This window comes from Cibotium barometz, chromosome 26, assembly GCF_041138505.1.
Source record: "Cibotium barometz isolate CiBa-2024 chromosome 26, ASM4113850v1, whole genome shotgun sequence".
Taxonomy (NCBI): Eukaryota; Viridiplantae; Streptophyta; class Polypodiopsida; order Cyatheales; family Cibotiaceae; genus Cibotium; species Cibotium barometz.
In genome coordinates this window covers 25140921-25160647 of record NC_141071.1, presented here as the reverse complement: position 1 = coordinate 25160647, position 19727 = coordinate 25140921, and the positions used below count along the sequence as shown (strand labels likewise).

Genomic DNA, 19727 nt, shown 5'->3' with positions numbered 1-19727 from the left:
TTGACAAAGAAAGCCGTGGATCTTTGTGGACCTAAGTTGAAACAAAATCCTTTGAAGCATTGAAACTCTATGTTAGCAAAGGACCCGTGTTGGATATTCTAAACCTTTTTCTGGTTGAACATAATGAGCTTGCATTGGAGCAATCTTGAACCAAGAAGACCATGCTGTGGCCTATGAACGTCAAAGACAACAACGTAGCAGATGCATTATCTTGGAGACCCTTGAGCCATGCAGTTTCTATTGGTTACCATATGGATTTCACTTTGATCAAGGATCCTTATGCTACCAAAGAGGATTTCAAACATGTGTCGGAACAGATTGTAGAATAGAGATTTGGTGACTTCTTATGTCATCAAGAAGGGTTGTCTTATGATGCAAACCCGTTTATATGAGACAGGATTTGAGACCAAAATTGAACAAAGAAAAGCCATGCTTCACCATACATAGGCAAAGAAGCATACTGACCACAACTCAAGCTTTGGAAAGCTACTTTTATTGGGCCTTGTATGAGAAAGAACATTGAGTAATATGTTTGAGAATGTTTGGTTTTGTCATATGGTTAAGTTTTGATCGACAAGAGCTAGCAGGATTATTGTACCCATTGAATGTTCTATGGGAGAGTATTCTTATGGATTTTATCTTTGGATTGCTAAAGTCAGGAAATGATGGTATTGTCAGAATACACAACGGAGATGATGACCAAATTTGGGAACACAAGCAAACAACACAAGAGAGGGAGAGAGATAGAGGCGTGTAACTCTGCTCAATATACACAAAGAAGATCCCGAAATAATGATACAATGGCAAAGGAGTGGGGGGTCCATTATATATGGACCCCAGGCAGCTTGCTCCCGAGGCAGCCGACTGGGTCCAGCTATCCATGACCTGCTCTAAAGGCCAGTCGGCCAGCACAAACAGGGTCGGCCAACACAACACTGTCCCAAGGTCGGGTACAGTCGGCCAGAGAAAAACAAGAGAACAACTGGCTGCCAGCACACGACTGCCACCCCAAGCCAAGAAAAAATGGGAAAAAAATATGGGGAAAAATATAGGGAGTGAGGAAAAATGAGAAAACACCTATAATGGGCGGGCACACCCACAACAGACAAGGATCAACACCTGTTACGGTGGGAAGCCAAGTCCTGGAAACCTGCTGAAGACCATGCAAGGCCTTCTGATACCTGTCAACCACCCCCTCTAAAACCGGAACCACAAAGCCTCACCTCCTTCTGCAAGTAATCAACTGCCACCTGCTTGGCTTTCCAAGAGGTCCCCGTGGAAAGAACATCCTCATCTACAGGAGTTTCTCTGTCCCGAAAACTACGAGACATCAGAGCATAAGTTACTTGTTCAGTTTCCTCTGACTGACAAACATAAGAACCACCAACATGAGTATTGGAAAGTTCCTGCCAACTGCTGCCATCACCTGGCAAGCTATCCACCATCTGGTCCGGGAAAGCCTGCACCTGCAGCGTATCCACACCTAAGTGGCCACTACCAGACTACCACTCATCACAAAACTGAGGACCTGGGAGAGAGCGTTGAAAGCTTGTAAACTCCATTCTCCACTCCGCCTTCCCAAACCACCTGGCCTGTTGCCTTGTCTCGGAGATCAACAAAATGCTCATCAAAACTCTCCACCCGTACGCTAGTCTTGCAAACCTGTGACAACAAATGAAAACCAAGTGACGGAACATACAACACCTGGGAGGAATGCTTCCCCCCTCTGCCATCGGGAACTATCTCCAACATGGCCTCACTGTGAACTGGGATAGTGGATGTATCCCCAGTAAGAATGTGACCAAAATACCTGCAGAGATCTTGTAAATCTGAATGGGAAGGAGTCATGTGCCTGGAAGCACTACTGTCTAGAATCCACTCCCGAGTATCCGTTGCGGAGAGTCCTCCAACCTCCTCCCTGCCTGAAGAAAATGAAACATCGGTGTCCATCACCTCCAAGTGCACAAAAGCCAGAGTCTTCATGATTGCTGTTGAGGAATCTTCACCCTTCTCGGTCTTCCGCTTAGGACACTGCCTCCAATAGTGGCCTTTCTCGCCACAATCATTACAGGTCCTCCTGTCTTTAGTTTCTCGCGGTCAGCGTCGGACTTCGTCTCAGAAGACTTCTCCGATGAAGCCTTCCCTTTGCCTGTGTTACGGCCTTTCGACCGTTGGCCAGTTGAGGCCTCTGAACCTCCGCCCTATGGAGGGTTCGTGAATCTTTTCTCCTGGTCCAAGACCATGGGCACAAGCTCCTCCCATGTGATGGTGTTGAGCCTGCCACACTGGTAATCAAAGACGAGTAAAATGTTGAGTACTGAGAGGGCAAATGCGACAGCAACGGTATGGCCATGTCCTCCGACGATATCTCCTTCCCAGCCTAGAGAACTTCGTGCTGAAGAGCCTGCAGCTTGTTAATATTCTCGCGCATCGTCGACGACTTTGCAGGGCTCATAACCCGCATCTGTACTTCCAAGGAAATCCTCTTCATGGGCGATACCCTGTTATAAAGAGAAGCCAAATGCTGCCATATACCTCTGGCCAGCGTCATATGCTTGATATGATTGATTACCTGCGGTGTGCAGTTGAGGAAGATAAATGAATGGACCCTGGCGTTGACACGATCCCACAACTGTGCCTGTGCCTCTCGGTCCTTACGAATCGACGGTAACTCCCCTTCCTCTAATTCCGGCCCTGGAACCCCAACAACGATGAAATCAGCAAGGTCGTAAGACTCCAAAACAGATTCCATCATAACCTTCCATATGCCATAGTTGTTCCCGTCGTCCAACTGATGGTCCACCGGGAACGTGGGGAGTGTAGGGATCTTCACATGCCTCTCAGCCCCCATCTCTAACAAATCTGCCATTGCGGGGATGTAATCTGAAAAAAGGGTGGGTGGGTGGGTGGGAACAAAGAAGAACTTACACCTGCAAGTGGCTGTCCAGCAAATCAGCCCGCCGTCCTCTTGCTTCTCCTCTTCCCGAACATTCCACCAATCAACAACACAACAGTCCCCCTCCCCCGGGCCCCTCTTGCTCACACAAATCCCAAGAACTATCAAGAGCCTAGGGCTCTAATACTATGTCAAAATACGTAGCGGAGATGATGACCAAATCTGGGAACACGAGCAAACGCAGTGCAGAAAAACAGCACAAGAGAGGGAGAGAGATAGAGGTGTGTAACTCTGCTCAATATACACAAAGAAGATCCCGAAATAATGATACAATGGCAAGGGAGTGGGGGGTCCATTATATATGGACCCCAGGCAGCAGTCGGCCTGCTCCAGAGGCAGCCGACTGGGTCCAGTTCTCCATGACCTGCTCTAAAGGCCAGTCGGCCAGCACAAACAGGGTAGGCCAGCACTGTCCCAAGGTCGGGTACAGTCGGCCAGAGAAAAACAAGAGAACAACTGGCTGCCAGCACACGACTGTCACCCCAGGCCAAGAAAAAATGGGAAAAATATGGGGAAAAATAGGGGGAGTGAGGAAAAATGAGAAAACACCTATAATGGGCGGGCACACCCACAACAGAGACCCTGGTGTCTCAAGAAAGACAGGAGACGACTTCTAACAGGTATATGGATCTCTTCAGGAAACCAAGAAGATCTACCATGTATGTCATTGGTTGGAGCTTTCAAATCATTGGACGACACATAATGCCTTCCCTGAGAGTTTATTGGAACCATGTACAGGTTACCCCCAGAGGAGTGTGAATTGGAGGATCCACTAGGGGAGGAAGAGCCAGAACAGATTGAGTTTCATTCTATGAGACAAAGAGGAAAGATAGTGTTCAGAAAGTTCTCTTGGAATTCGAGAATTATTCGCTATTAGATGCCAGAGAAGTACTTCAACGACTATCCAGATATACTTCGAGCTTATGAGAAAGTGGTTGGTCCAATGTATTTGAAGTGTAGATATAGACGTCTTGTGATGAAGACAGATTCAAGAGGGAGAGATTGTATCTCTAGCCCTCTTCTTTGTATATATATTGGACTCGAATTGATCATTATTCTGCTTATATAATGATTATTTGGACATGCTCTGATTTGGGTGGCAACGATAACCCAATAGCCCAAGGAGCGAGATTTGTATATGACCCATTGGACGGCAACGATGCCAGAACAAGATTTGTATATGGACGGCAACGATGCCAGATATCTTGGACTTCACAATCGGGTGGTTCTAGTGACCAGACGGTCCAAATGACTGTATTGGACTTCGCAATCGAGCGGTCATTGCAACCAAATGGCCCAGATGACTGTATTGGATTTCATAGTGGGGCGATCAATGCGACCAGATAGCCCAGATGACTATTGATGAACTCTTGTGACCAGATGGCCTTGGGCAAACTCTCGGGCGATCCTAGTGACTAGATGGCCTTGAGCGATAGTTTGAGCGGTTTCCCTCCAGAGCCAGATAGCTCAGCACAGTTTCCAATGAAACCAGACAGGACAATCCATGAATAGGAGGATTATTACTTGTGCACTGCATATTGATGTATGTTTGAATTTCTTTGACTTTGTGTGCTGTTTTTGATGTGTGGACAATGCTTGGATTTATGGCATGTGATAGTCCACTGGGCTCCAAACTACCTGGCCCCAGTACTTGGAGTACCCAGTAGACGCGAATGATGCATACTTGTTTGTTTTTTTTTTTTTTTTTTTTTCCGGGAAAAAGATCCTTCTATTAGTTAATGAGAAAACGCCATAAGGCTACAAAGCTCACCTCGCAAGGAGGGATAAAACACAGTGAACTCCTGAGCTCCACCCCCGTGGCTGGCCGCTCTCTGGGGGGGGCTACCTAGTAGTACATATGGAAGGTGAGAAAAGCCAGACTGGAGGCCTGTAGTGCCAAGTGACATCCTCGCCCCTCGCGGTGAGGAAAGGGCCAGGGTGCCAAGTGCGGAGGAAAGCCTTGCGGCGCCCTCTCATGCGATCCGAGTCGCCCTGGAGTTTCCCCCAGTGTCCTCTCAAGGTGTGAATGATGTCCACCCAGAGGGCCTGTATGACCTCCGCCGGTGGAGTCGCCTGGCGGTCAATGGCCTCCCTGCATCGGGCTCTCCATATGTGCCAAGCCGTCATGCTGCTGATCATCTCCCATCTGTGCCCGACCCCCTCCTGAGGGGCCGCCGAAGAGAAGTCTGGCGTCGGAACCACCGCCATCGCCCTGTCAGAGACCTGGATGGTCGCGCTGCCAGGGACGTCCTCATATCCAAGGGCCGGGCCGCTGTCCGTGGCCCAAGCCACCGCACCCCACGTCACCAGCATCTCACCTGGTGAGCCTGCAAAAACCATCCTGAGAGCGCGCTGCCAGACCTGCTGAGCCTGTGGGCAATCCCATAAGCAGTGCCGCTGCGACTCCTGTGCATGGCCGCACCGAGGGCAGGACGCTGGGTGTGTGCCAAAAGCTAGCCATGCCCCCACAGCCAGTCCTCTATGCGCTGTGAGCCAGAGAAAAAGCGTCACCTTCCGGGGCCGGAAGCTGGCCCAAAGGCGCTGCCAGAAGTCCCTAAGAAAGGCAGGGGAGAGCCCCTGTCGCCGCCAATGCTCGGCCGCCGCCGGGGTGCTCGCTATCCTGTGCCTCTGAATCCGCCGCCCCAGCCTCGCTGTGTACTGAAAAAAGGGGATGCCTGGGCTGGTAGGGGCCAAGTAGGGATCTCGCCAAAACCACTCACCTGGATCCCACTGAAGGCGAATAAGAGGCCTGCTGTCCCAAGCCCATAATCTCCAAGAACAGTCCTCCCCTATCGAGGCCGGTGAGGGGTCTACATGCCACTGTCTCTGATGAAAGCCGACCACCCGCACCCTCTGAAGAATACAACCCTGGAGCCCATCCAAATCTAGTCGTGTCCTCTGAAGCTGGCCACCCTCTCCCACCTCGAAAGTGAGTGGGGCGACTCTCTCCGCTGTGCCGCAGACTGCTAGAAGGATCTCATGCCGAGTAAAGACACCCATCCACTGTGGAGGTGGAGGGTCCTGTGCTGGGGTCCGCCACTCCCGGGGGATGGCCGCCTCAATGTCCTGTCTCATCAACTCTCTGCCCCTCATCCCACTGAGTCTCCTCGCCTGAGCCTCTAGAGGCAGCTGCTGAAAACATATCCAGTCGTCTAGGGACTGGGCTGGGCCGGAGCTCAACGGGCCCCACGACACGTGAGACCGCGATCCAACCATATGGCCACTGGGAAGTCGAATCAAGGGGTTCCAGATCAATGGCTGCCTCAGGCGCTCCTCATCGGTGCCCGGAGGAGTCTGGAAGAGTGACGGCCTCAGATGCGACCAGGCCCTCAGAAGGCTAGCTGCAAAACGCTCCTCGAAGCCAAGGCCCACTCCTCTGGATCGCTGCTCTGTAAAGATCCACCTAATGCTGGGGGTCCAGGGGCCGCTAAGAGAAGGGGTGCGGCTGAGCATCCTGGAAACAAGAAACTCCTTCCACGGCTCAGCGCCTGGCAGGAGGCCACGAACTACCAACTTGCCAAGCAATGCTCGGCTTTGGCAAATAGGATCAACAATGCCCAGGCCGCCTCTCTCCCTCGGCTGAGTGATCACCGCCCATGCCACCTTGGCCCTGGCGGGCCGCCCGTCGCCACCGGACCAAAGAAAGTTCCTGATGAGCCGCTGCACCTGGCCAATGCATGCCCGAGAGAAGGCCCAGCAGGAAGTGATGTACCACATAGTAGCAAGCAGAACCTGGTTGGCCACAACTACTCGGCCAGCCAGAGATAAACGAGCGGTACTCCAATACAGAAGCTTCTTCCGAATGCTCAGAAGAAGGGGGGCTATCTGCTGCTCCGGAGATATGTCAATGCCCACATAACATCCCAAATAACGCACTGTAGTGCCAGGGGGCAGCCACTGAAAACCGTCAACTGGCCTCCAAGTCGGGGGGGGCATAGAGCTGACCCACAGCCCACACGACTTGTGCCAGTTGATCAAAGCGCCCGAAGCTCTGCAAAACCTGTCCATGGCTAAGGCGAAGCGGCGGAGGTTCTCCTCACCTCCCTGAAGATAGACAGCAGTGTCATCTGCAAACTCCGAGTCTAGGAGCTCCTCCGAGGTACGGATGGGAAGCTGGAGGCCCCGCAAACCTGTATCCTGTGCCGTCAAAAAAGTGCTCATGGCCTCCGCCACAAAAAGAAAAAGAAAGGGCGCTAAGGGACACCCCTGCCGCACCGAGCGCGAGAGCTGGAACCTCTCTCCGCGCACGCCCTGTATCAGCACCTGGCTATGAGCCGATGAGTAGAGTGCAGAGACCCCACGGATCCACTGAGGGGGGAAGCCCATCCTCTCCATAGTGCCTTCCAAGAAGGCCCAGTCCACCCGATCATATGCCTTCTCGAAGTCGAGAAGGAGCACTGCCAGATCCTCCTGCCGAAATCTAGCCAGAGCCGTAGCCTCCCAGAAGGAGAAAATGTTATCCAGAATGCTCCTATCCTGGATGAAGCCAGTCTGCGTGGAGTGGATGATGTCCGGAAGGTGAGGCTGAAGCCGCCTGCTGATCGCCTTAGCTAGGACCTTGTAGGCCGTGCCTAGCAAGGTGATCGGTCTCCACTGTCTAATCTCTAGTCTGTCTCCTCCCTCTTTGGGGATCAAGTGGATCAAACCCTCAGCCATGCTGTCCGGCATGACTCCTGACTCCATAATCTCCTGGAATGCCAATCTGAAGCCCCTGTGTAAGAGGCCCCAGTACCTCTGGAAGAAAGCCACCGAAAGACCGTCCTCTCCTGGGCATTTGCCCCGAGGTAATGCCTGAAGAGCCTCCTCCAGTTCCGTATCCGAGAGGGGGAGAGAAGGGAGTGCTGTAAATGGGCCGGCACAACCGGTCTCGTGAAGCTCCAGACTGCCCCCCGAGCCTCTCTCACCGTGTCATCTGCTGGCTCAGCAGAGAGAAGGTCCCTGTAAAAATCTGTGGCTATAGCCCGAACCCTGGGGGGATCCACCACAACCTGGCCATCAGCCTGCCGGAGACGCCTGAGACCCTCTCGTCTGAAGCGAGGCCCTGTCGCCTCAAAGAAATCTCGAGTCACTCTGTCCCCAGCCTGTGTCCAAAAGGAAGCCCGAGCATGGAATCGGAACTCCACCCTCCTCTCCTCGATGGATCTGATCTCCGTGCGAGCTGACTCCATCTGCTCTGAGATCCAAGGGCTCGTAGGATCCCTCTCCTGGAGTCTCTGGAGGGACGCTAGACTCCTCCGTAGGCTCCTCTCCTGCTCTCTGAAAGCCTCCAGCCGGTCCAAGGCAGCCTGTCTGAGCATCTGGCTAATCTCTTGCAAGCCACTGGCAAGATCGCTGGCTGCCGATCCTCTCCTGAACTGCAGCTCCTGCCAGACCTGCTCAACTCTGATCGCAATCTCGGGCTCCTCTATGAGACAATCTGGAATCCGGACGCTCTGGCCCTGCTCTCCTCTCGTGGGGTCCTCGATCTGGAGAAGCACTGGATAGTGGTCTGAAAACGAGGAGCCTGCAAGTATGCCCACTGTGCCACCTCTATCACAGGCCCACTCATCAATGTAAAACCTGTCGATGCGGGATAGGTTAACCCCTGTGGCCCGTCTATCCGAGCGCGAGAAAGATAGGCTCCCCTGCAACCTGCCAAACTCCGGGAGAGTCCACGGATCCTGGCCTCTCACCTGAAGCACTAGTTCCTCCCAGGCAGCTAGCTCCGGCCCATGAATGGTCTCCTGGCTGCCCCCCATCCTGTCCTCTGCATCCTCCAGCATGTTGCAATCCCCTCCGAGGCACCAGTGGTCTGCCAAGGGGAGGGACTGCCTAATGGTGCTCCAGAACTCGGCTCTCCCGGTCGCCCCATTAGGGGCGTAGAAGTTGAGGAAGCCAATGCGGTCTTCCCCAACCCGAAGGATGATCCACTGCGCACGACCCTGGACCAGAATGCCAGAGTCCACAACTTCAGATAGAAGCTGCTCGCTGACTGAGATGCATACTCCACCCTGGTTCCCCTGGGAGCCAAATGCCGGTGACCAAAAAGTGTGACTCCTGCCTGGCAAGATCTTCCCGCAGGTGCGGGTACGCCCGGCAGAAAGGTGGTGCTCCTGGATGAAAAGGATATCGATGGGTCCTCCAACGAGAGCCCTCTGGATCTCCTGGCGAAGTCTGCCCCGGCCAATGTAGCAGCGATGTCCACCGAGACCCTGGATGTTCCATGAGAGGATCCTCATGGATGAGCTATGGCAAGTGAAGCAGCCTCCACTGGCTCACCCCTCTCAGCTGGCCCGGATGATCTGCCCTCCACTCTGTGAGTCTTGGGCGCCGGCTTGGAGGGAGAATAATCACTGTCTGTCCGGGTGCGGAGTCTCTCCAAAAAGAGGGTGACCTGTCTCTGTGTCCAGCCCCACTCCGCCTTCGCCCTGTCCAGGGCATAGGCGTGAGACCAATCCTCTGCATATATGTATCTAAAGGTAGGCTGCACCCTCGGGGCGGCATGGAGGAGAATCAGAAGCACCGCCTCAACTGAGGTGTGGACCGGATCCGCCCGCCAGTCTCCTATACCAAACAGGCTCATGCGGGCTGAGTGTAATCGGGTCTGCAATAGGTCCGTGAGCCCCAAGTCACTGAAGTGGTGAGAAAACTCCAGTATCTGATCACGCAAAACTTCCTCTACAGAGTTGCAATCCCATGCTGTGTCTGGGGCAACACTGAGAGGAAAGGAGAAAGCCACCATGCTGCTCACCACAGAGGGAGAACGAGAGGGATGGCACACCACGCAAACTCGCAAGGGCGCGACCAGTGTCTCGAACGGGCCAGCATCCAGCTGGAGGCACCTGAAAAAACCGTAATCCACTGGTAGCCCCATCACTCGCGGGGGCCCCCCAGGGGAGGCTGGAGAGAACTCTGTGGCGGGCGAGGCGAGGATCGCCATCTCCACCGGCCCGGAGTGGCGGTGGAACAGCCGCTGGACTAAGCTCTGGCCTACCCAGCTGCGCTGCCCCGGGGCAGTGGGTGGTCTGGCGAAGTATCCTGGAGAGGCCGAGGGAGGGATGGGGGCTCGTGGCGAGGAGGGGGGAGAGCGAGGAGAGGATGGAGAGGCATCTGCCAGAGGATAGGTGTCAGGGGGGGCCGCCGGGGGAGGCGGGAGAGGGGGGGCTGGGGGGGGGAGAAGGGAGGGTGGAAGGAGTGCTCTCCGGGTGAGGGGAAGGGGAGCCGGGGGTCGAAGAGTGCGGCCCAGGATCCTCAGGAATCTGCTCCAAGGAGGGGGGGGGGCCCCCCGCGGGGGGAGGCGGGAGCGGGGTCTCCACGTGGGAGGCTCCACCAGCGGCCTCAACGGGCACTGAGTTTGAATCCTCGTCCATCGGGGTGGGACCTGCTGGCCGCCTATCCCTGACAGGAGCATAAGTGCGGATAGGTGCCTGTACGCCAGCCGGAGTCGCCTGTCCGCCAGCCTGTGCTGCCTGTTGGCGTCTGCGACGACGGTCCCTGCGGGCCGGGCGTTTCCGCCGGCGAACCTCCTGCCATCCGCCAGCCTCCTAGGACTGCGCGGCATCCTCCGCCGGGGCCTGCTCGTCAGATGATGGCGCCTGCTGTGACGAGCCAGGGATGTCCGGTCTCTGAAGTGGATGGCCACCCCTCGGGTCTCCTGCAGGGGGTCCGGAGGCGGCATAACGTGAAGGATGAGCCCCCTTGCGGGGACAGGCGCGTGCGAGATGGCCCATCTCCCGACATATGTAACACTGGCCGGGGAGGCCCGAATACTCCACGCGCTGTATCATATGTCCTCCAGAAAGACAAGGGAGAAGGATCGTCTTCGGGAGGGACTCCGGTGACGGAACCACAACCCGAATGGCCGGGAGTCCTGCTGCCCGAGCAATCACTGAAGCCGCTGTCTGAGGCGTCTCCACCACCTGCCCGAACGCCTTGCCAATGGATGACAAGAGGGGCAAGTACTCCCTACGGAGTCCAGGAAAACAGATAGTGACGGGGAAACCTGTCGCGCCTGCTAGCGGGTCAGAAGCGGGGTCGAAACCATGAGTCCATCGCGCCAGGAACGCCCGGGAAGAGCGGAGGGCAATGGGGCTCCGAGCCAGCACCATCTGAGCTGCCTGTGGGGACTCGAAATCCACCTGATAGTAGCCACGTCCCAAAAAATCCACGCTGACGATCTTGGCGGGCACGCCAACAAGGCTGCCTTGCAGAAGGTCGCGAAGCTCTCTCCGCATCGGACGGCTACCCACTATCTTGCAGACCAAGGAGGAGGCCTCAAGAGCGGAAACTGTGGAAACAAACAACTGAAGATCTTCAGCTGTGAACTCCAGACGGAGACCGGAATCGGCAGGGTTAGTCGGAGCGGCTTCCATGGAGTCCTCCAGAGGGAAAAAGCCAGAAACCGGGGTCACCAACGGGAGGGACACAGCCCTGCGAGAAAAAAGAGAAGCGGAGGGCTACAGGAAAGCGGGGGCGGGGCGCGGGGGGGGGAGCTGAGGCGAGGAGGAGTTAACGGTGGGCGGAGGGGCGGGACGGAAGGGAGGAGAAAGAAGGCGGAGGGGGGAGAGGTGGCGGGGGAGAGAAGAGAGGGGGAGGCGAAGGATGTTAGAGAGGCGGAGGAAAAAGGATGGGGGAAGGAAGTAAACGGCGGGGGGAGAGGCGGGGAATGCAGCGAGGAGGGAGGCGAAGGAAGAGAAGGCGGGGGGGAAGAAAGCGGAGAAGAGGAGGGAGGCGGGGGAGTGGAGGCGGGGGGGTGAAGGCGGGGGAGAAACGCGAGGCAGAAGGCGGTGGGGAGGTGGCGTAGAGGGGCGCGATGAAGAAGGCGGGGGAGAGGGCGGAGGAGACCGCGGAGGGCTGGCGGGGGGGGGGAAGGTGAGGCGCGATGGCGAGAAGCAGTGGGGGGGGGGAGAGCGGAGCTCGCAGGCGAGTCAAATCAGTTTGCCTCTGCATACTTGTTTGTTGACTAGCTTTTGTCTTGTTTTTGCAGAAGGTAAGTATGCATTTATTATATCTAACACATGTGACAGGCCCTGAAGAAGTACCATCAAGAATAAAGCCATTTGTGTGGTGCTGTTTTTGATGTGTGGACAATGCTTGGATTTATGGCATGTGATAGTCCACTGGGCTGGAGACTACCTAGCCAGTACCTGGAGTACCTAGTAGACGCGAATGATGCATACTTGTTTGTTGACTAGCTTTTGTCTTGTTTTTGCATAAGGTAAGCATGCATTTATTATATCTAACACATGTGACAGGCCCTGAAGAAGTACCATCAAGAATAAAGCCATTTGTCAAAGATAAGGCATTGAGATGTTGCCAGATCAGCAGATGACACTGCAGATAACACCACTTATATGAGGAAAGACCAGATGCACAAGATCACCAGGTAGGGTTAGTACCTAGAAACATATGGATGTACATGATGTACCAGGAACATACAGAACATTTGTATTCCACAGTTGAGGACAACTACGATATAAGAGGGAGGGATGTAACTATTGGCCCTTCTAGCTCTTTTTCATATGATGGAACTCATGCCCGGACACATGGATAGACAAATGAAAGCATTGGAATAGGGATCTTGAAGTTGGCTCATGAAAAAGCACTAATTTTGGTCAAAAAGCAAGGAAAAGCAAAAGTCAAACAGAGTTGACCGCCGCGAGCCAAGGGCACCATTGGAAAGAGGAGACTGAGCCAAACCAAAAAACTAAAAGCCGCTTTTCCAAAAAGCAGCTCCAAGGCCAAAAGGCAAGGCCTTGAAGCTAGAAAAGCATAACTAAAGAACTTTGATTAAAGTTGAGTAATGTTTTATTATTAAAAGTCAAAAGACAAAAGCAGAATTAAAAATAAAGAGGAAAGAAAAGCTTGGCCCACTTTTGGCAACAAAAAAGCAAGGCCTTCCCCAAGTATAAAAGAAGCAAGAGCCTTCCTTGTTGATCATCTTGAAGAGCGTGGAGGCCCTCAAGAGAGCAAGGAGCTCATCATCGATTTCATCTTCATCTCTCTCTCCACCCTCCTACTGTTTGGCTACGCCACCATCTCTGCCTGCTTAGCCAGTGAAGCGCCACCAGCAACGCCTATTTCTGCCAACTCCGTTGGCCACCCCTGCCCAGAGCCGGCCGCCGCCACTGCACAGTGTCGCCCGTCGCATCAAGCTGCCAGCATCTTTCCCGAGATCTTGAGCAGAGATATTTGCAATCGGACACTCATATCCGCCATTTGGGTGTTTGCTTTTTCGAGAAGCTTCTTGAGAATTTTCTTGAAGATTGGGTATTGACTTTTTTTGGACTTAAGATTTGGATTTGAATTTGGACTTGGACTTGGATTTGGATTTAGACTTGGGACTTGGATTTAGACTTGGATTTAGATTTAGATTTAGATTTGGATTCGGATTTGGACTTGGACTTAGACTTGGATTTGGATTTGGATTTGGATTTGGATGTGACTTGGATTTAAATTTGGATTTGGATTTGGACTTGGACTTGGACTTGGATTTAGACTTGGACTTGGATTTGGATTTAGACTTGGACTTGGACTTGGATTTGGATACTTGGACTTGGACTTGGACTTAAACTTGGATATTGGATTTGGTACTAGCTCGGTGAGAGATTGTTGTGGGTCATTCCCATGGTGTGCTCGGCATTAGAGATCTCATGCCTCAACATCGACATCGACTCCGACGTACTACATCGGCATATTTGTTTGCTTTTGTATTCATTGTTGTATTGGTCCTAGCCAGCACATGGATTGTTCCTGAATAATTTCCTGAAAGGGGCCGAGGCTTGTTCCCCACTCAATGTGGTGTACTGTGCAAAGTTCCCTAACCCCTTCTCTCTCTCCTCCTCGCTCTATATCTCTATCTCTTGGATGTGTGGTTGAGTTTGTCACGGCATGCTCCGCTAGGCTTACAGGTTCAAACCTACCTCATGGCAAATACTCACGTGATTATCCTAATCATTTTCCCAGTGGCAAAGACTCCTTTGCTGTGAGGGGTGAGTTTTGCCTCAGAATGTATTCCCATGGCTAAGGGCCTATGAGATAGGGAAGACATATGGAGGGTCACACCCAATGAGACATGCCATCTATACATTCTTGGAAATAGTGATACTGCAAGCATCATTAAAAACACGATTTGGCTTGGGTATTTAGCCAGTCTCCTTTATGAATGTTACAACCCCATGGATCTCTCCCCCTCTCTCTATATCTCTATCTCTTGGATGTGTGGTTGAGTCTGTCACGGCATGCCCCGCTAGGCTTACAGGTTCAAACTTACCTCATGGCAAATACTCACGCAATTATCCTAATCATTTCCCCGGTGGCAAAGACTCCTTTGTTGTGAGGGGTGAGTTTTGCCTCACAATGTATTCCCATGGCTAAGGGCCTATGAGATAGGGAAGACATATGGAGGGTCACACCCAATGAGACATGCCATCTATACATTCTTGGAAATAGTGATACTGCAAGCATCATTAAAAACACGATTTGGCTTGGGTATTTAGCCGGTCTCCTTTATGATTGTTACAACCCCATGGATCTCCTAAATGCAAAAATACGAGTGATTAGTACAAACCCCCTGAGAGGGGTATAGGCTAGCTCATCTCTCAATAGTAGGTTCTATGCTTCGAACCACCCCCAAGCCAGAGGCTAAGGTTTGACTCCCACAGATCCATGCCAGTCTTTTGGCATGCCGATCTATGCTCTGCCACACACGTAGCCGGAGTCTTGGTTGAACTTTGACAAACAGTGAGGTTAAAACAACGATAACCCATGGTTCACCTATATACTGCCCACTACTGCTATAAATAACCAAACTGTTATAAATAGCTAGTACTCATGGATTTATTAATAATAACCTTGGCCATCCATATTAATAGCCTACTGCTATAAATAACCAAACTATTACAAATAGCTAGTACTCATGGATTTATTAATAATAACCTTGGCCATCCATATTAGCCTACTTTCTCCTAATCCTAGGGCTCCCCTAACCTTGTTGGATTAGGCCCACTAATCCAAGGATTAGTAACGAGGTACATAACAATGAACAACACCTTTGGATCGAGTGAAGGTCCTTTTGATTCATGAGATGAAAACTCTGGCTACCTTTCACCGAGTCGCAGCTGAAAGGTCATGCAAGAGTACAGCTGGTTCAACACAATGGAGATTTGTCAAGTAAAATGTTTCTACTATATGTTGCACAGAGTGTCAACAAGGCCACCTGGCTATCCTGCACAGTAACCACTGCAAGGAGGTGAGGGTAGGAAAGTCCTCTAGAGAGAGGATCTTTGGAAGGGCGTGGATGGCAACCTCTCCCTCTCATGCAAAGTTACCTGTGCAATAGTGACTCTTAGTAGCTTTCAAAGTAACATTTTAGCCTTTAAAAGTGACATTTTACAGGACCCAAATCTTTGACTCGCACTTTTTAAAGGGAAGGGACCACGCTGGGGCAGAAGCTCTGAACTATCTTTGGGCCATCACTCCCAATAGATATTGCTGTCACACCCCACTATTTTGTGGGGCTCAAGAAATATCCTTAGCTCTGGCCTAGCTTGGAAAGAACCTTTGCTCTGATACCAATGTTACATGCGGGGAACACACATGCATTGCATTTGTTGTGCTGTGATCTGCCTTAGGGTGTACATGCTGTTGTGAAACCGATGTCACATGTGGAAGCCTTAAACTGGATTGTGCGATTATGGTGCATTAAATGAAGAGAAGAGAAGAGAGTGAGTGTACACGGGACACATCATTGCGTCTCAATATCCAGGGCCCCCGCCTTTCAGTGTATTTCCTTATGAAGTTGAAGTAAGTACGCTGAGATCTTTATCCTTAACCTCAAGATCTCCTTCCTTGCTTAGTTGAACTTTGGCCTTGATACCCAGTCTGAACAGTAGCTACTCTGGGTGCTCTGAACGGCTCTTTGCCAGAACAACTTGCCTACTGAGTGACTTTGAGAAAATACCATGTTTTGGAATGGTTTGTAGCAAAATGTTTGCCTTTGTTCTCTGCTGAAGTGAAGTGCTGATTTGTCTTAGATTTGATGCCTTTCTGGATGCTTCTTTTGAGCTGTGCTTGACCTGATCTGTGTCAGAGATTACATATCTAAAATGGGGAGAGAAATGGCCAATTTATAGGACTTTTTGCATATCTGTGGGCTGCCCGACCTGCCTGACCAGCTACCCAAGCCTGCCCAAGCCTTTCTGGCTTCTACCCGTCCTATCCATACCTTTTGCCTAGTGTGGTCAGAGTGTCTAAATGGCCTTTCTAGCTGACATATCCCTGGACTAGGGCTCACAACGGGGCACAATGTACATCCCTAACCCAATACTTGCACATAAAAGTATGTCTGTATGTCTTGTGGCACATGACACTTGATATATCATTGCTTATATGATAAATGATGAGGAAGGTTAATAAGGCATTATATTACTACATGACTCACAAGACTATGATTGAAGGCTATAAAGATCACTGGTTTTGGCATAAAATCATAGCAACCTAATGATTACAAAACATGACTAGCATGTGATAAAAAGATTAGAACACAGACTAGGGGTATTACCTTCCCATGGGGGGTCTTCATGTAGATTCTGGAGATTACACTTCTTCAAGGGCTGCCTTGTACTGGCTAGCTTGCAAAGAATACATGCCTTTGGGATCTTCCTTGGATGTTGTCTTACTCTCACAAATACATAAGAATCAACTTCCATGCATAGTCACAAGAAACGTTTTGTTTGTTTTGTCATTTCGAAGGGTTGGGTTTTGTTTTGTTTAGTCCCTCTCGGAGAGGTTTCAAAGTGACACTTGTGGTATAAATATAAGTCTTATCATATAGAAAGTGTGAAAATGTAAGAAATTGGGCATGTAGTGGAGAAATTGCAAAAATAATCATTAATTGTGTGTGCTAGTAGTGAAAATTAGAGAACTAAATGAGAAACTGGGGAATTTGGTCATAGAAAGTGAATTTGGCAAAATTTGACTTTTTTTCTAGGTTTGGGCCCAAAAAACCCTTTGAAAAAAATTCCCCTATAATATCAAGTCTGGGCAAAACGGCATTTTGGCCAAGAAGTTTCGCCTTGTTTCGGAACGTTTTGGCATTAACTACCAGATGTGCCCCATACACACCTAATAACCACCAGGGGGTCACTATCTGCCTTTAGGGCTAGACTAGATTGAGACCTACACACTGTTGGCTCATTACATAGGTATGTGCACACCCACTCACTTATTAAAGGTTCCAGGCCCTATGAGTAATGGTGCTTTTATGGAATTATTGATTAACCCTTTTTTTTTCCCAAACTGGCCTTAGGCCCAAGATCCTCTGGTAGTTACTGTTTTTCACTGCCCATAGGCGATGTTGCCCAAGAAGCACCTTGCGGAGTTTTGAACCCAGGACCCCTCCTGGTCCTACACAAACACCTTAACAGGTGAGCTATCACCCCATTGGCTATTGATTAACTTTTTCATAGCCAACTGCTAATAATCGGCATTACATCTTGAATGACCTTCCCTCTAGCTGGTTTATGCTAAGGATCTAACATCTTCCATGACCTTTATGCCAAGGATGTAACATGCATAGCTTAGGCACATGAAATCAATTCTTGGCCCATGGGGGCTGAGTCTTCACTTACTCAAGGCTAGTGAGGAGTTTAGTACACAGATATTACTTTCTTTTGAGAGCTCGTTTGGCCCACAATTCCAACTCGTATGCTACTTTGTTAGATCCACATTGAGGCGGTGCAACTTTTTGAGAGCCTTTGTATGGTAGGCAAAGGATGGGCTGGTCGTGCATAGTTGCAAGAAATGCATGGGCAAGCAGTGTAGCGGCAACCAGCATTATGTACAAAAATGCAATATTGCAGGGTGGCTGCTGGTTGGATGCATTCCAACAAGAGGGCCTACATTGGTCACATACTTTCCACACGTCAATGCTACGTAAACAAACATACTGTACAGGACTAGTGCAAGGACCTAAGGCTTGATACCAGGCATTGTGAGCCGTTGTCCAGGGACGAGTCGCCAATGTGCCGTCAAGGGTAGTCAGTCTCGTGCAAGTCCTGCACAAGTTATTGTCGTGTGCAGTCGCAGACACTTATGAGACCTAGGGTTGTGTGACTAGTAGCCAAGTTAAAGCATCCAAATACAAGAAAATACACCTCTAGGTGGGGGCCTTTCAAGAGGGTAAATTGGGCCAATGCTGTGTCTCTCTCTCTCTCTCTCGGTATTTTTTGTATCACAGATAGTTGTTTATCATCCTAGGGTTTTCATTAATCTTTTGCTTGTGCCTAAGTGCACCCCGAAGTGGATTGTAATGACTGTGAGGTACCGGTTTTTGGTCCCATATGCCTTCAAGGCATTCCGTGGACGTTAATATGACTTTCTCTCTCTCTCTCTCTCTCTCTCTCTCTCTCTCTCTCTCTCGCACGCGCGCATTGAAATCTGGACTCAATGTTATCTCTGCACAATCACAAGTGAAAAGTTCCTTGAATCTTCCACATGTAACAGCAGGAGACTCAAGCCAGTATGCTGATGTAGCTCATATAATGCAAATCTATGTTGACATTGACCTTGGGATGGACTGGGAGACAGCCTATATGGGAACTGAAATAAGCTTCTAAAGTGCCTTTCTGGTGCCTAAATTAGTGGCATTTTTGGCAGCCAGATCCAAGACGTTTTTTTCTTTTAATAAAAGATTTGACAAAACAGTGCAAGCTAGAATTGATATCTGGTCTAAGGACTCTTTGCTGATGTCCACATGCAGGTGAAGTTGCGTTGTGGTGCTAAAATAGAGCTGAGGGATGTAGATGAGCCAAGCCGTTGCGAGTAAGTTGCAGGGCACTAACAGAACAGGAAAGCATGGAGATGAAGCTATTTCTGGTCTTTTGGGTCTGACTGAGAGTTTGGTTTTGTAGATATGTGGCTGAGCTTTCCATGCCTGCAGTGTGCCTGGAAGAGAGATTAGCAGTAAGTTCTTTGTATTGATTGTGTTGTTTGGAGTCTTTCTAGAGAAGAATTTAAACTTTAAGGGCCTATGAGCACATGTGTATGCCCATCCTTTTGTGAGATGATGGGCAGAGGCAATATTGCTTGTGCATCTTGTTCTTTGGCTTCCCATCATGGCCTCATTCAATGCATGAACTGATGCAGGCTTTGCAGCAGCGGCTAGACAATCAAGGGGAGGTTCCACATGATGAGCTTTGAAACGGGCCATGTCCCTCTTTTTCGGATTTCAATGTTGTCACAAAGCCCTGGCGGAAGTTAACGCCCTAGCAGAGGAAGGCATACGAGAAGTTTTTTTAGGGGTTCAAAAGTTCTTCCCACTTCAAAGATGAACCAATCACAGGTTCTTAGTTTAGCATCACCAAAGCCCAAGGTGAACATTTTTGTAAGATGAACATCTGCATTACTTAAGATTCTCTACAATTGTGTAATCAGCCAAGTCTCAAAGCTATTCATCAAAGAGGAGTGGCCAATTCAAAGCTGACGCATTTATCAAGTATTGTTTAATGACCGATTTTCGGCCTTATAATAGCATTGTTTAGTTTGCCATTTCCTTGCCTTGGGTCAATGCGAACAATAGAGCTGATATGGAATCCTTCAAAACCAAGGCCATGCCTCTTTTTTCATGAAAAGCGTTTCAATAGACACGTTTGTCATCTTCCTTTCCATAACTCTCATACACCTCTTTGCAAACCAAGGAGAAACCCTCCTCTCTTTTTTAAAGCATATTCACAATCATACCTCCAAGCATGGCAAAGGGTTACCATACTCCAAATCTAGGCAGACCAGCAGC

At 50.5% G+C, this 19727-nt stretch overlaps 1 protein-coding gene across 2 annotated transcripts in view; it reads left to right on the top strand.

Moving 5' to 3' along the window:
- Window positions 1-19487, top strand: part of LOC147623807 (glucosidase 2 subunit beta-like) — a 29963-nt gene extending 10476 nt beyond the window's left edge. For both annotated transcript variants that reach the window (XM_086820432.1, XM_086820434.1), the window contains 3 exons: window positions 18696-18757; window positions 18847-18898; window positions 19082-19487. In XM_086820432.1, coding sequence (XP_086676558.1) covers window positions 18696-18757; window positions 18847-18898; window positions 19082-19135 — 168 coding nt within the window. In that variant the 3' untranslated portion in view covers window positions 19136-19487. The remainder of the gene's footprint in view (window positions 1-18695; window positions 18758-18846; window positions 18899-19081) is intronic.
- Window positions 19488-19727: the final 240 nt, after the last annotated feature.